At 43.3% G+C, this 16,334-nt stretch overlaps 1 protein-coding gene across 1 annotated transcript in view; it reads left to right on the top strand.

Annotated features, from left to right (window-relative positions):
* The first annotated feature begins 4,453 nt into the window (after positions 1 to 4,453).
* The window catches only part of DCDC2 (doublecortin domain containing 2), a 153,932-nt gene continuing 142,051 nt past the window's right edge, over positions 4,454 to 16,334 (top strand). The window contains exons 1-2 of the mRNA XM_082663549.1: positions 4,454 to 4,761; positions 9,096 to 9,150. Of these exons, the coding sequence (XP_082519675.1) occupies positions 4,469 to 4,761; positions 9,096 to 9,150 (348 nt within the window). The 5' untranslated portion in view covers positions 4,454 to 4,468. The remainder of the gene's footprint in view (positions 4,762 to 9,095; positions 9,151 to 16,334) is intronic.

Below are 16,334 nucleotides of genomic sequence, written 5' to 3'. Positions count from 1 at the left end.
CCAAATCATAATCATCTGATTTTCTCCCTTAATCTATAACATGCGGAATTAAATTAATGGCTCTTTCTAATGTCAAATCAACTTTGCATTCCTGGCATAAATCCAATTTAGTTATAGTATATCTTCATGGTAATTGTTTCCTAGTATTTAGCTTAGAATTTTTGCATTTATGTAATTTTCATTTTATATTGTTCTTGCAAGATTTTGGTATAAAAGTTATGCTAGCTTCTGAAAGATTTGGCGTTAGACTGAAATTATAGTTCCTTAAATGTTTGGCAGAAGTCACCAGTGAAATCGCCAGTGAAGTCATTTGGGTCCTGTTAGTTGTTTTTGTTTTAATCAGATTTGGGAAGTTATTTATGTTTAAGATTATGTCCATTTCATTCTTTTTCAAGTTTATTGGCATAAAGTTGTTCATGGTATCACTCTTATTATCTTTTAAAGGTCTGTGGCATATACAGTACGTCCCACCTTTTCCTTTTTTGCCATTGTTCTTTATGCTATCATTCTTTTTTTTTTTTTTTTTTCCCCCGGTATGCGGGCCTCTCACTGTGTGGCCTCTCTCACTGCAGAGCACAGGTTCCAGAGGCGTAGGCTCAGCGGCCACGGCTCACGGGCCCAGCCGTTCCACAGCGTGTGGGATCTTCCCGGACCGGGGCACGAACCCGCGTCCCCTGCATCGGCAGGCGGACTCCCAACCACTGCTCCACCAGGGAAGCACTATGCTATCATTCTTTTAATTAATCTCACCAGAGTTGTGTTGATTTTATAAATCTTTTCAAAAAACCAACATTTGGCTTTGTTGATCATCTTTTCTTAATCCAGCTGTCTGTTGATGGACACTCGGGTTGCTTCTATAGCGTGGTTATTGTATACAATGCTGCTGTGAACATTGGGGGGCATGTATCTCTCGAATTAGTGTTTTTTTTAGTGTTTTGAGAAATCTCCATACTGTTTTCTCCAGTGGCTGCACCAATTTACTTTCCCACCAACAATGCACAAGGGTTCCCTTTTCTCCACATCCTCACCAACATTTGTTATTTGTGGTCTTTTTGATGATAACCATGATCAGTGTTTATCTAACTTTTCTGGCTTCTGAAATCCTTCTCCCTTTGCTGTGTTGGGATTCTGTATATATATATAACAGAGAAGAGCTCTAACACAAATTCAGCAAGCAAAAGGAGCAGAGAGAAAGACTGCAAATATATGACTATTTCTGTTGTTGTTTCTCCGCCATAGTTAAATATAGATAAGCCTGGTGCACAGGCTTCTCATTGTGGTGGCTTCTCTTGTGGAGCACGGGCTCTAGGTGCGAGGGTTTCAGTAATTGTGGCACACAGGCTCAGTAGTTGTGGCTCGCAGGCTCTAGAGTGCAGGCTCAGTAGTTGTGGCACATGGGCTTAGCTGCTCCACGGCATGTGGGATCCTCCTGGACTAGGGCTTGAATTGTGTCCCCTGCATTGGCAGGCGGATTCTTAACCACTGCGCCACCAGGGAAGCCCCGACTCAATTGTTACATTTCCAGGAATTTTAAACATTGTCATTGCATAAATATACAATTAAATTACATTAAAAATAAAGATAATAACTACTCAAAACTCATCACCACCCCCATTTTACTATTATCTCTGAGGTTATATATCTATTGTATCTGAATGGTGGAAATAACATACATGCTACTGCACATCTCATGCTTTCAGTGACGTCAGATTGGAGCTGGAAATTGGCCTTGTTTGCACGACTTAAACTACAAAAGTTGGCAAGTGCTGTGAATCAAGGCTTTCCCCACCCTGCAAACCAGTAAACATTTATCGCCATATCACTGTCTAAGAGGCAAATGGATAAATGAGTCTGGGCTCAGGAGACAAACCTGGACTGGAGATAGTGTTGGGGGAGGCATCAGAATACGGATGTGGGGCTGCTTCATGGGCTGATGACAAGGCTTCACACTCAGAAGATCCTCATGCTTAGTTTATCGTTCTGTGGCCACCATCTTGAAATTCATAGTTTTTTTTTTTTTTTTTTTTTTTTTTTTTTTTTCCTGCGTACGCGGGCCTCTCACTGTTGTGGCCTCTCCCGTTGCGGAGCACAGGCTCCGGACGCGCAGGCTCAGCGACCATGGCTCACGGGCCCAGCCGCTCCGCGGCATGTGGGATCCTCCCGGACCGGGGTACGAACCCGTGTCCCCTGCATCGGCAGGCGAACTCTCAACCACTGCGCCACCAGGGAAGCCCTCATAATTTTTGAACAAGAGGCCACATGTTTTTATTTTGTTCTGGGCTGGTATGGGTATGGATGGTAGGGAGGTTTAGGTGGTCTGGGGGTGGCTTGATTTACTGCCTTTCATCCCTCAAAACAGGTTTTCTGTCTTATTCACCTACTTGGTAGCACATCCCCACAGATATTTTCCCCATCCATTCCCTCAACCTGTGTATTCTTCACAACCAGCTCACAAAATTTCCTTCTTCTATTTTCCCTCTGTATTGTTCTCTCCTCTTTAGTCTTCTTTTGAAAACTGTTAACTTTCAAGGCATTGATGTATTAAGTAACTTTAATAATAACATTTCTGCCCCAGATTGCAATGTCCCATACATTCGTCTCTCAGATTGGTATGACATGGTGGTTAAGGTGGTCCTGGAATCACAGAAAACTGGGTTTGAATTTTCCCACACGACCTGAGGTGAATTTCTTCTGTTTCTCTACGCCTCAGTTTCCTCATCTGAGGAGAGAGTATTTACCTCTGAAGGCTGTGAACATTAAATTAGATAATCTAATTAAATTAGATAACCTAAAGTGCTTAACACAATGCACATGGTAAGTGTTCAATTAATGGTAGTTATTAACTACCATAATGGTAGTTTTTATTAACACTATTTTTATTCATAGATGAAGAATTAGGAACAGCCAGTAATGAAATTTGCACATGACACATAGTAGGGACGTCTTAGGAGGAACAAAGGGAACACTGGGAGAGATGAGCTGGAAGATTTCAACTTTTTAAAGAGAATTTTCCTGCTTCCATAATATGTGTCCCACAGTAGCATGGACAAAGCACCTCTTCACTGAAGGTCTCAAAGCTCCTTTCCCCCATCTTACCATACATCGATCCAATCTATACAAACAGCGTGGATGTGGGCTCTTGGGCACCGAGAGCCACTTAGACTTCTTGAGGCAACCTTTTCTCGGCGTAAAGCTACGCATATGGTAGGCACTTCAAAATATTAGATTTTTCTATGCCGCTGTATCCCCCAACTTCCAACACAGCGCCTGGCACCCAGTAGGCGTCCATTTATAGAGTGACTGCATGATAATGACTCCCAGGCTTCCCCTCCTTCCTCCCAAAACACTCACTTATCGAGTTTCTGCCGGAGGCTGCGGGCAAAGCCCGAGGGATCCAGGAGCGCGCCAGGCCTAGTGCACTGATTCCGCTCCCTGCGCGTGGCTGCAGTTGCTATGGAAACGGCAAGAAATAACAACTCCGTTCCTCCCGCGCGCCCCGGGTGACGGAGGCCCGCAGAGGCAACGGCAGCTGGAGGAACAGCGGGAACGACGCGCGGCCGCAGCCGAGTTCACCGCGGCGCCCCTGCCCCACCCCCGCCCCGCCCGGCCCGGCCCGGCCCGAGCCGCCCCTCCCCCAACTGGGCCTCGGGTGTCGGTAGGTACTCCGGCCGCGGGCGCCTCCCGGGATCCCACCCACTACCCCCCGCCTTGGGGCTTGATTGCCTGCCTCTGCCCTATGTGTTCAAAAGATGCCCATGGGAGCTTCGCCGCGGGGCGGTGCAGGTCATCTGGGGAGCGGGGAGGGGTCTGGGAAACTCTCTCAATGCACTTTAGGTATTTATTTCTCCGCAAAGAAAAATCTGGGCAATTCCAGCCGGAACCCTAATTACTTTGGGAACAAACAGAAGATTGAGAGGGGAGAGAGGCAGGCGAGGAAAGAAGTTTCATCACATTTATAATTCTATAATTCGTGTGTGTGTGTGTGTGTGTGTGTGTGTGTCTGTGTGTGTGTGTGTCTGTGTGTGTGTGTGTGTGTGTGTGTGTGTGTGTGTGTGTGTGTGTGTGTGTGTGTGTGTGTGTGTGTGTGTGTGTGTGTGTGTGTGTGTGTGTTCCCACCTCCCTCCCGGGCGCACGAAGTTTGCCTGTTTCAAGCCCCCCGCGCGGCTCCTGTGCAGAGGTGGTTACACCCCGATTCTGCCGGTAGCGAGTGAAACAGGTGTCGTGCGCGCACCGCGATTGCTGATTGGCTGTGCAGACTCTGGTGAAATACTTGAACGTGTCCTGCAGCGGCAGGGTCTTCGCGGGGTGAAAGCCCGGCATACGCACTTGCTTCGCCTTTACCCGTGAGCTTGTCTGTTGCCCGTTCGTTTCAGGACGCGACTCCGCGCCGCGTGTGCCGGGAGGCCGCTGGGGCAGCGGAGCTGCCTCCCCGCTGAGAAGCGAGCCGGAGCGGCGTCCCGTGGGGAAGATGAACGGCAGCAGCGCCAGGTCCAGCCACTTGTCTCAGCCGGTCGTGAAGAGCGTGCTGGTGTACCGCAACGGGGACCCCTTCTTCGCGGGGCGCCGTTTCGTCTTCCACGAGAAGAAGGTGTCCAGCTTCGACGCCTTCCTCAGGGAGGTGACGGGCGGCGTTCAGGCGCCCTTTGGGGCCGTCAGGAACATCTACACCCCGCGGACCGGGCACCGCATCCGGAAGCTAGACCAGATCCAGACCGGGGGCAACTACGTGGCTGGGGGCCAGGAAGCCTTCAAGAAACTCAAGTGAGTCCTTCTATCCCCACCGCCCGTCATTTCAGAGGGTTCTAAGGTGGAATGGAATAACCCCCGCCTCACCCCACACCTCGGTGCGCTCAGGGGCTGTGACTGTGCGGGTTGATGCCACTCAAGGCTCCCGCTGCGGCTGGGGTCAGAGGTTGAAAGTGTGATTGGAAAAGAAAGTTCACGTACGGAGCAGTAGGAACAGACTTTAAATGTGTGTATAAGGAGTGGGAATCAAAAAAAAAAAAAAGTATTCCGTGACTAGCTATTTGGAAAGAGTAACACAAATGTCATGCTAGATATTTGGCATTTTCTGTTCTGCTTTTTCTCTTTCCACTTTTGCTTGGAACCTATCATTTTATTTCATTTTAATTTTTGTTGCTGTATAGTTGATTTACAATGTTGGAACCTATCATTTGAGTTTAAATGAAGACTTCTTAAAAATCACTTGGAAGTATTGTCACCCATGAAGAAAAGTGCTTTCAACCTTTCAATTCCAAGTAGAACTGACCACACCCCACTTTGTGACCCTCCTCCCACCTCCTGCACGTTTATGTTATTTCCTTAATGCTTGGAAAAGTTTACTGGCTTGCTGTATTTGTCTACATGTCTGTCACCAGGTACTTGATGGTTAAACCTTCAAGGACAGAGGTCGTTAGTGGTGCTTATCCCCAGTTCCTGGGGCAGGGCACTCACTTATTGTGGGCGTTCAGTGAATCAGCAAACTGTGCTTAGGTCTCTGAAGGGAACAAAGATAAGACAGGACTCCTTGTCTTTTGGAGTTCACAATCTAACAGGAGACAGACTACATGCACACCAGTAATTTTAATGCAAAGTACAAAAGAATGAGTGCAATTAGAAAGATAGTTAAAGTTATATGGGAGTTGAGAGAAATTATTCCTTGTGGGAGTGGGTACTGTAGGACAGGTAGAATTTAATATTCCATAGGGTTTTTTTTTATAGCTTTACGGAGATATATTTCACATAACATAAACCACAGTGGTTTTTAGTAGATTCCTAGAATTTTGCCACCATCACCACAAACTAATATTAGAACATTTCCATCACTCCAAAAAGAAACCCTGTACCTTCCCAGTTTCCCCTTCTCCCCATGCTCTAGTAACCACTAATCAGTAGTGGTTAGTTTCTCTGTCTCTATGGATTTGTCTATTCTGGACATTTTATATACAGGCAGACCTCGGACATATTGCAAGTTCTGATCCAGACCACTGCAATAAAGTGAATATTGCAATAAAGCAAGTCACAGGAGTTTTTTGGTTTCCCAGTGTATATGAAAGTTATGTTTACACTATGCTGTAGTCTATTATGTGTGCAATAATAACATTATGTCTAAAAAAAAGTACATGCCTTATTTAAAAAATACTTTATTGCTAAAAAATGCTAATCATCATTTGAGCCCTTAGCAAGTCATAGTAGTAACATCAAAGATCACTGATCACAGATTACCATAACAAATATAATATAATGAACAAGTGTGAAATATTGCAAGAATTACCAAAATGTGACCCAGAGACATGAAGTGAGCAAATGCTGTTGGAAAAAATGGCGCTGATAGATTTGCTCCATGCAGGGTGGCCACAAACCTGATTCAATTTGTAAAAAAATGCAATATCTGTTAAGTGCAATAAAATGAGGTATGCCTGTAAAAGGAACCATACAATGTATGACCTATTGTGTTTCTGTCTTCTTTCACTTAGCATAATGTTTTCAAGGCTTATCATGTTATAGTATATATCAGTACTTCATTCTTTTTATTGTTGAATAATATTCCATGATATGGCTATACCACATTGTGTTTATCTGTTAATCAGTTGATAGATATTTGGATTGCTTCACTTTTGGCTAATATGAATAATGCTGCTATGAACATTTTCATTTCTCTTTGGGTATGTACAAGTTTTCATTATTTGGGTATGTATAAGTTTTCATTTCTCTTTGGGTATATACCTAGGAGTGGAATTCCTGGATTGTATGGTAAGTCTATATTCCATAGGTATTTTCCCCCCATAGTTTTTAATATAATATTTTAATTAAAATTCAGCTTGGGCCTCAGGATGGGGAAAAAAAGCCTTTACCATAAAATCTATGCTTGTGACTTCTGATCGTGTAGAACTATTTTCCCAAGTATCACTAAAGTTATCTAATATCATCCTAGCTTGTGTAAGTTTGTTTAAATTGAGTTCTAGGAGTTCTGCTTTTTTGTTATGCCAGATGTTCTTTTTATGGGAGGTGAGGGATACATTTGGATTTAGTTTCCCTTCCCTGAAACCTCCTTTAGTATGCTTTGTCTAACTTCCTTAGAAAAGAGCCAAATGAAACTGTACTTCAAAATAACTTAGAACTTAAAGCTGAGAGTCAGGAGACTTGTGTTTGAGCTGTTTATTAGCTCTGCATCCTTGTGCAATTCACTTGACACAGCTAGTCAGTTTCCTAACACAGAAAAGGAACATAACCATTCCTACCTCACAGTCTTGTAGAAAGTAAACGGGATGGATGTGAATGTGTTTTGTAAACAACGAAGTGCTATAAATGCAAAGCATCTCTGTGTCCAGTTCCTTTCATTATATACTTCGTTAATTTTTTAAGTTAAATAGTTTTCATATGAAGCAATTTCATGGGAATGTAAATCTGCAATTCCAGACTCACTTTAATATTTCATATTCTCTTTTGTTTATTTAGTGCTACCAACTCAAAAGATAAAAACAGGTACAGTTCCAAACCAAATAGAAAGTGCACTTCAAATCACTCTTTATATATAAGAGATTTGCATGGTTATTTTTGCTTTTAACTCACACACAGAAACCCTGAGTTTGTAATAACAGTGTCCATGGTTAATTTTCCATGCTGATAGATGAATATTTATTTGTGTTAAAGTGGTAGTATCTATGGTTATAATGATAAAAGCCAAGAAGATTTAAATGCTGAATATATTTGAAGCTTTGCAGTTTTAAGTTTACATAACAAATGAAGAAACTGGCAGAACAAAAGAAAGCCCAAAAGATATTGAGGGTAATTTCATGCCATGTAGACCCTAATTGATGTTGGGGAAGATAACAATGGTGGAAAAATATTTTTCAAATAAAAATGATCAACTTTGTTCTTGCATATCTTTTACTCATGTTCCTTCTAATATTTTTGAAACGGTGATTAAACTTCAGGTAGCTATTAAACCTTTATTTTATAGCAGAGAATTCTAGAGATTGTTATTTTCCCCAGTTTTCCTTATGCATTTTGGGACATTGACTCTACTACATGTGGACCTGAAATCACTTTCCTGCACATGACAGTTAGAATGTTTTATTGTTATGTCAGAAATCAGTCCCTGAAGATTTCCGAAAGACCCATTTTATTGTTAAGCGGAGGGAGAATTTTCACTGTCTTGTATAATACTGTTTATGTAAGAGAAATACATGATAATTTGCAGAGGTATGGATTAAGTAAAGCGTTCTATCCAAAAAACAACAAAATAAAACATAGCCAAAATTAATTCTAATATGAACTTTTTTGGCAACTCAGCAATTATGGTAGTTGAGGTAGAGAATGTATCTATCTTTCTATCTATGGTTATAAATTAAATCCTAGATTTATATTTAATATTAAAACATTTATTTAGCACCTTCTATGTATGAAGCACAGTGGAACGAGATCACAGTGATGGACAGATAGCTTGAAGTGGACAAAGGTATAAAGTTTTTAGGTTGTGCTTATGCTATAGCTAAAGAATGATCACTAGTTAATATATGTAGCAAATAGTAATGGAATAATAGGGGTCTCCAGAGGTTAACTAGTTTACCCATCTGTATTTTAGCCGAAACAGTGCCTAAACCATCCATCCCACATGGCTGAGCATTCTGGATCATTAAAGTGCTCTCCCAGGAAAAAAGATTTCCCAGCTTTTCACAGTTGTTCCTCTAATGCATGGGATCAGTACTACTTTCTTTGGCCTAAAGTCTGTGATTAATAGAACTAACTGTTAAGCAGCTTTACACACAAACCACTCTTTATATCAAAATTGCTATAAAAATAAGAAATACCATATATATAGTAAGTAGCTGACCATTGTGGGGAAAAATGTTCCCCAATGGAAGTATGTATTTCTAAGAGTTCAATTTCATTGAAGTTTAGCATGGACATGTATCAGCCCTGAAAGCAGTTCCTGTTATTATAATGGCTTTTAATTAGTAGCTATTGATTTTTGCTTTAGACTTAAGTATTTCCTATGGCTGGCTTTACATTTTAATAATTTTTAAAAAGGCAATTTACATAGCTGATTCAAAAGTAATAAAAGAAGCCCTTATTGTTTTTTTTTCCCCCAGTTACTTGGACATAGGAGAAATAAAGAAAAGACCGATGGAAGTTGTGAATACAGAGGTAATGCAAATAATAGTAACAGTGCTGCTTTGTGTTTCTTATGTTATGTCTTAGAGATTTGGAAGACATTCTAATCGAGGTAAATTGTCTAATGTATATAAACAGGACATTAGATGTTTTAAGGCAAAGATAACCCTTTCTGTGGATCATTATCAGAAACAGACCGAGTAGGTGTCCTCAGATGTGTAGGACTAGACACAACATGCTCTTATTCTCCGATTTTCTAGCTGCGTGTTCTCTGGTTGAAACCCATAGGGATTTTCCCTGTCAAGTGAGAAGAGATTCTGAGCACCGTGATACCAACCTTTGCCAAAACTACATCCCCTGCCCTGACTTGCTTCTGACAGTCCAATGTCTGAAATGGCCGGGATCACTCTGACTGGCCCTGAGGCTTTCAAAGGAGCCTGTTAAGACTTCCTGTGATATCAGGAAAACACCTCCATATTAACTTGCATTAAAGTTCACTTGAGCGTGGTCACCAGAAGCTTGCATGAAGACTGGCTATGAGTCTTGTGACATAGATGTTCATTCCACTCTGTTCCACATAGCATCTTGATCCCTAGTGGAATCATCTCTAGTGGGTATTCTATAGGATGTATTCCTTAGTTTATGGATGAAAAAATAGATTAAAAACAAAATTAAGGCAACAGCCTTAAACATCCCAGTGAGACAGGGAAAATGATAATTAAACCCAGATTGGGATTCTGTTCACCAGCCAGACTTGCCCTCCTCCCATTTGGACCCCACAGAGTCAAGTGCTCCCAGTAGGTGTGTCCTGCCAGTGAAGAAATGACGAACAGGAAAGGAGTTTTTCCTCATTTGTAGTGCAGAGCCCCAGGGAGACCCCTCAACTCTGGCCATTTCCTCCTATGCTGGGTTTATGCCCAACAGGAACGAATGGGTCTCTCTAGGAAAAAAAAATAAAACTACGTAAGAAAAAATTTTAATTGTGCAGTATTTTTAATAACGTGACGTTAAATTCATCATTCAAATAATTTGTGGGAAAACATGGTAATCCCAGACATTATTTAAAATATTATTGTTTGTATTTTTGATTTTCAGTGTATGAAAAGTTGATAATTTATGAAAGTGATAAGATTTATAGCTTAACGTAGACAAAAATATAAATTTTTCAGGTGGTGCTTATGTTACAGGTAAAGAATGACTGCTAGTTAGTATCTGTAACAAGTAGTAAGAAAAGACATTAGTGTATTAGTTCTGGATATAATATTGTTTGAAGGACACACAATCGCTTGAAGTAAGCTATCAATACCTTTCTTGAAGTTAGTGACTGAAGCCAAATTTCTGCAGTAGGATTTGAAATGTGTGAATTCCAAAAAAATTATGAGTGTATATTTACTCTGGATTCCAGTGTCTTTGATGAAGACATTGGGTCTGGCAAATTGCAAGAGGTGTGCAAAAAATTTTTGGAATATACTTAAAAAAAAAAGATTGGGCTTCCCTGGTGGCGCAGTGGTTGAGAGTCCACCTGCCGATGCAGGGGACACGGGTTCGTGCCCCGGTCTGGGAGGATCCCACATGCCACAGAGCGGCTGGGCCCGTGAGCCACGGCCGCTGAGCCTGCGCGTCCGGAGCCTGTGCTCCGCAACGGGAGAGGCCACAACAGTGAGAGGCCCGCGTACTGCAAAAAAAAAAAAAGATTATCCTTAATGAAAGAAGCATTCACAAGGACTCTAGTGAATTTAATTTGCTAATTGTTCTTCCGCTTTGGAGCAGTAACTATTGATTTCTCTTTACTTGGGGCCTGTGCACGGGCCACACAGACAAGGTTCTGATTTATGAATGCATGTCTTACATGTGACAAATCCACCCCTTATCTCCAACTAGAAGACAGCATCTCTCCCTCTTCTAGAACACTATCTCTCGCACTTTACTTCTTACTGGTGATTCCTGCACCTTCTCATTTGCTCTAACTGCATGGATCCTGCTGTAGCCTTTCATTTCTTCTCAGTCCTTCCCCTCGCAGTCTTCCAAAGGGGGTCATTTTGGGGATGCAGAGCAGGTGGGAGGAGGTGGTGAGAAACTGTTCTGTTTGTCCGTGACCTTCAGCACTTTCCCTCACCCACCCAAGCCCCACTCTCGCACTTTTGTCCCCTTCAAACTTCCCTCCCAGTCTAGACAGCAGTGTATTTACTTCCCTCACTTGGCATTTCCAGTCTTTTCCTTTTCGGCCGCGCGGCGTGGCATGCAGAATCTTAGCTCCCCAACCAGGCATCAAACCCGTGCCCCTTGCGGTGGAAGTGAGGAGTCCTAACCACTGGACCAGGGAAGTCCCTTGCATTTCCAGTCTTGATCTTCAACACAGACACCCTCCTCCCCAAAGTCCACACCATGACCACACGCAAAGCCTGCTTTGAGCAAGGGGACCCCTGTTTTCATTGCCAGCAAGGGAGAGTTTTGGGTTCCGGGCATCCCAAATAGGAACTCTGAATGCATTTTCCCATAGAGATATCACTTTCTCTGTTGGTTCTGCAGTCTTATTGATGCTGTTTTAGGTGGAGCACAAGTCAGAAAGGCTTTTGTAGGCTGAGCTGAGAACCTCACTTTTGTGTGTGTAGTTCTTACTGGGCAGAAATACCTCTCTCTTTTTCACAAGTGATTAACCATCAGACTTTTAGAATTCCACAAGTTTATAAGTTAGAGGACAATCTATGTTCAAAATTTGAGAACATTCTTGACAGACACTGGCCTTTCACAATATTATAGATTCTATTTTCTTTTTTTTTTTTTTTTGCGGTACACGGGCCTCTCACTGTCGTGGCCTCTCCCGTTGCGGAGCACAGGCTCCGGACGCACAGGCTCAGCGGCCATGGCTCACGGGCCCAGCCGCTCCGCGGCATGTGGGATCCTCCCGGACCGGGGCACAAACCCATGTCCCCTGCATCGACAGGCGGACTCTCAACCACTGCACCACCAGGGAAGCCCCAGATTCTATTTTCTTGATCTAAGATGGTGATTTCCTTTCACCATTTGTGTCTACTGAGAAAAGAGTGCACACCTGGTAAAATACTGTTGATGACTGCTATTCTTTGGAGGAAGATAACACATCTTTCTCCCAATCACAGGGAGGGATTCACAGAAATAATTTTGAAGTGGGAACATGAATACATAGAATTGGAGAGTTTAGAGTTGTTTCAGAGAAGAAGTTTCAATGCAGTAGTAGCACAAACAATGTCTATTCAAAGATGTTTCAGTATGAAGAGTTAGTAAAATGACCTATTCATCAAAACTGGGGACATTTCCCTCAAATCTGACGTATTTCATATTGTTTAAGTTTTCAGTGTTGGGGTTACCTAATGAAAGCCTCCACATTGAGGTAGATGATTCAATGTTTCTAATTGCTTGAAGCGTATTAATTCTGATTATTCACAGTGCACGTTATAACAGAAGGACTTTTGCCGTTTGTTGGGGTTTTGTAGGACGTGTGGGGTTGGGTCCCACAGCTGTGGCTAGGTTTTCGCATGTGGTAGGAAACCCAGCCAGTGGGTGCTGGGGGTCAGCAGCATTCCTTTCGTCCTCCCGGAGCACCCCCCGCCCAAGTCCATGATACAGTTTGCTTGTTCTTTAGACAGTTAATAGTTTAGACGCAGTGGTATCCACTTGCTGACTGCAGGTCACGTAACAAGAATGCGCATGTCATCTTGACGTTCCAGGTTCTGCTGTGGTTTCTGTCATTGCCCTTCTGTGCCATGAAACTCACGTTTGAAGAGACACTGAAAGGACAGCTAGTCCTATTCCTCCTCTTCTTTGTAGCCATGTCAGCAGGACAGACAAAGGCAGAACTCTAATGCATCTGTTCCACTAACCTGAAAGAAGTACGTGGTCTTATGTGGCCAACGCTTTTTGCAGCAGGAGGAAGGGGGAGGGGAAGCGGAGGAAAGACAGAGAAGAAAAAGGAGATGGGAGAAAGAAAACCAAAATGGTGACTGTGGTTTGCACCTGCTCCAAAGTTGGGCTGCGCTGTGGGCTCTGAGCCCTTCCTTACCTCTCGACGCCAGGTCTTGCTTTTAATAACATCCAGATAAAGAGACCTTCTAGGCTCCCCCCTTGGACTCCTACCCCTATTCCCCAGTCATTGTGTTGAGCTATATTTTCATCTTCCCGCTTTCCCTGCATTGGTGGTGTTTTTTTTGTTTTTTTTTGCGGTACGTGGGCCTCTCACTGTTGTGGCCTCTCCCGTTGCAGAGCACAGGCTCCGGAAGCGCAGGCTCAGCGGCCATGGCTCATGGGCCCAGCCGCTCCGCGGCATGTGGGATCCTCCCGGACGGCGGCACGAACCCGCGCCCCCTGCGTTGGCAGGCGGACTCTCAACACTGCACTACCAGGGAAGCCCCTGGTGGTGGTTTTAACAAAGACAGTGTTCTCATCTTCTGACCTTGGTAGTTCATCTCCTTATTTTTGTCTTCCCAGTCCTCTCTCTGCTTCCTTTCCCCGCTCCTCTCTGCCCAGTTTCAGATCTCGTGCTATGTTTCCATGTTCCAAGTCCACTCACCAGCTTCTTCCTTTCCTTTTCAGGGAAGCCGTCTATGGAGCCCTCTGTCCTCATGCACTGGGGGCCTCTGATCCGCGTGTGGGATACCTTTCCTCTTGCTTACCAGCCCGCATTGTGCTTTTACGCTTTCCCTTTAACTGAAGGAGGGTCTTCTTATGTTTCTGCTGTATCCACTTTGCTTTCACATGATTGAACACCTGTACCGTGCAGCATGGTAGGCAGAGAGCAGGGGAGCAAAATGAACAAGACATGTGTAACCTCTCACCTCCAGGAATTTACAGTCTTGCTGAAAAGACAGATATACGAAAATCTCCAGTACTGCATAATAAGCGATTCAGTTTGGTAGGGGTTCAACTCCATTTGTGTTGAGCTGTTTATTTCAAGTGCTTTTGACTTTATCAGGTGGCAACAAAGCCATCCGTGAGCTCTTCAAAGGGAAGCTTCCTTCTTCTTTGACCTAGAGTTGTAGATGTTGCTGATTGGCTGATCAGCTCTTCCCTGTCTCATCCATGGAGTGAATCCTTTAGATTATGACATTCTTTAACACTTATTTAGAGAGCAAAATCTGTTTCACTGTGTAAGAGGCCTTGGATAGGGCCATTCTGGACAGAGGAGACAAGCAGTCAGCTTGGCTACATAGCACTTAGGATGCGCTGGGAGCTGTGAGTCACCAGGTATAAAATGAGTACTTCCCCTCTCTTTTTGGAGTTTGGAGTCCAGGGGAGAAGACAGGGAAGTAAACCAACTATTATTATCCAGGGCACATGTGCTGGGCTAGAGGGATGCTTGGAGGACGGAAGAAGGGTAGATGGGATTAGGTTTATGGGTCAGTCAGTTTTGAAAAGATTTTAAATATAACAGAATCTTTTATTTTTGGCCCATTTCTCTTAGATTAAGGTTTTGAGAATGTCCCTTTCTACTCCTTGATTAAGGAAGATTGTTTAATACTTGTATCTGTGTGAAGATCAAAGGCTGTCTCTGACAGAGTGAAAATAAGCTGGATGGAGAAGCAACAAAGGCAGCCTTGCCACTAGTCAGGCTTGGAGGACAGACACATAGCAGGCCAGCTGCAAAGTTAGGCCAGCTGCAAAGTTATCATAGAACACTGCTTCTCCCAGTTATGCAGCAGCTGTAAGATGCCATAAGGGCCTCCCTTTCAGTGATTAATGCTTACTTGCGGCTGACACTCCAGACCTGCTTTGCTGTTCTCATATTTTATTGGTCATCTTTATTTTTATTTTTTGGCCACGCCGCGCAACTTGTGGGATCTTAGTTCCCCGAGCAGGGATTGAACCTGGGCCACAGCAGTGAAGGCGTGGAATCCTAACCACTGGACCACCAGGGAATTCCCTACTGGACATCTTTAGTTGCTAAATCACCCTCACCTCAGAACAAACCCTAGTTAACCCCCACATCTAATTTCACCTCAAAACTGCAGTCACTCCAGAACTGAATCGGCTTCCCTTAGACCCTCCTTGGAATCCTTCAACGAGAGCCCAAACCTTACAAAAGATGATTCGCTTCTCCGTCTTTCTCAGCGTCATTTTGTGCTTTCTCTGAGTGCCATTCCTCGCTGCACCAAATCAATAAATCTGATTTTGTCTGACTACAGACTTGCTCCTGTTGCTGGTAGCCATCAACTGATTAGGCTTTAACACATGTGTCAGAGCTGCCTGTTGGATTGTACGTCCCTCGGAGGTCTGCTAATTCTGTAGAGTACCTGGCATTAATAGGCTGGTAGTCGTTTTAATTCTCTATAGTGTTGAATGTTCCTTATCACGGTTGAGGGAGACATCTGTTTGCCTCAAGCGTGCCTGGTGATTCTGCATTTCACGTGTGGGATGTCTCAAATAATTTAAAAGTCTTCATGGCCACTATCTATCTAGCTTTTGTTTCAGGGATAAAATTAGTTGAGTTAAACCTTTGTGTGATTCATTTATTGTCTCTACTAGAATTTGGAGCTATATTAAATGAATGTTATTCATTTAACATGGATTTATTGTGTGACTGCTATGTGCCAGCCATTGTGCTTGTCACCTGAGAACCAAATAACGTGGCCCCTGTCCTCATGGAGTTGACTACTCTTTAGCCTTCCTTGCCTGCCATGCCTTACTCTTAACTCTACCAACATTGATCTTTGTTGTAGAACTTGTAGGATTCTTTGGCTCAAAAGCCCACATTTTAAGGGATAAACAGTTTTTGAACTTTCTCAATAATGGGTCAGGAAATAATGGAACTAATTTTTGAGGAGCAATAAACTCCTAATTTCTGGAAAATTTGTTCCATTTTCCTGGAGTTATAAACACCTAAGCTGCTAGTTGTAACCTGAATAATGGCTGGAGGTGTCCATCTCCTATGGTCAAGATAAAATTGGCTTGAACCTCCATTACTTAGCCTTTGGAATGTCCTACATTCTTCCCAAGACCTCTGTGAACTCCTGCGGGGATTATTACCTCATGCTCACCTCTTTGCCTGAGCTTCTGCTTCCAAAGTATGAGCTGAGTTCATGGACTGTCTTGTTCCTCTACAGGTTGTATTTGTTTAAGGCCCCACCAACTCAGAGGTGAAATCCTCTCATTGATATACACACAGATACCCCGTTCCCACAAGTTTGTGTGTGGTGAAATTTACCAACGGTTTGTAGAAATGAAGTGGGTTTTATAGGTAATCT

The sequence above is a fragment of the Grampus griseus genome (genome assembly GCF_964374135.1).
Source record: "Grampus griseus genome assembly, chromosome: 10".
Lineage (NCBI taxonomy): Eukaryota > Metazoa > Chordata > Mammalia > Artiodactyla > Delphinidae > Grampus > Grampus griseus.
The sequence above is the reverse complement of the archived record's forward strand: the minus strand, read 5'-3'. Positions and strand labels throughout refer to the sequence as shown.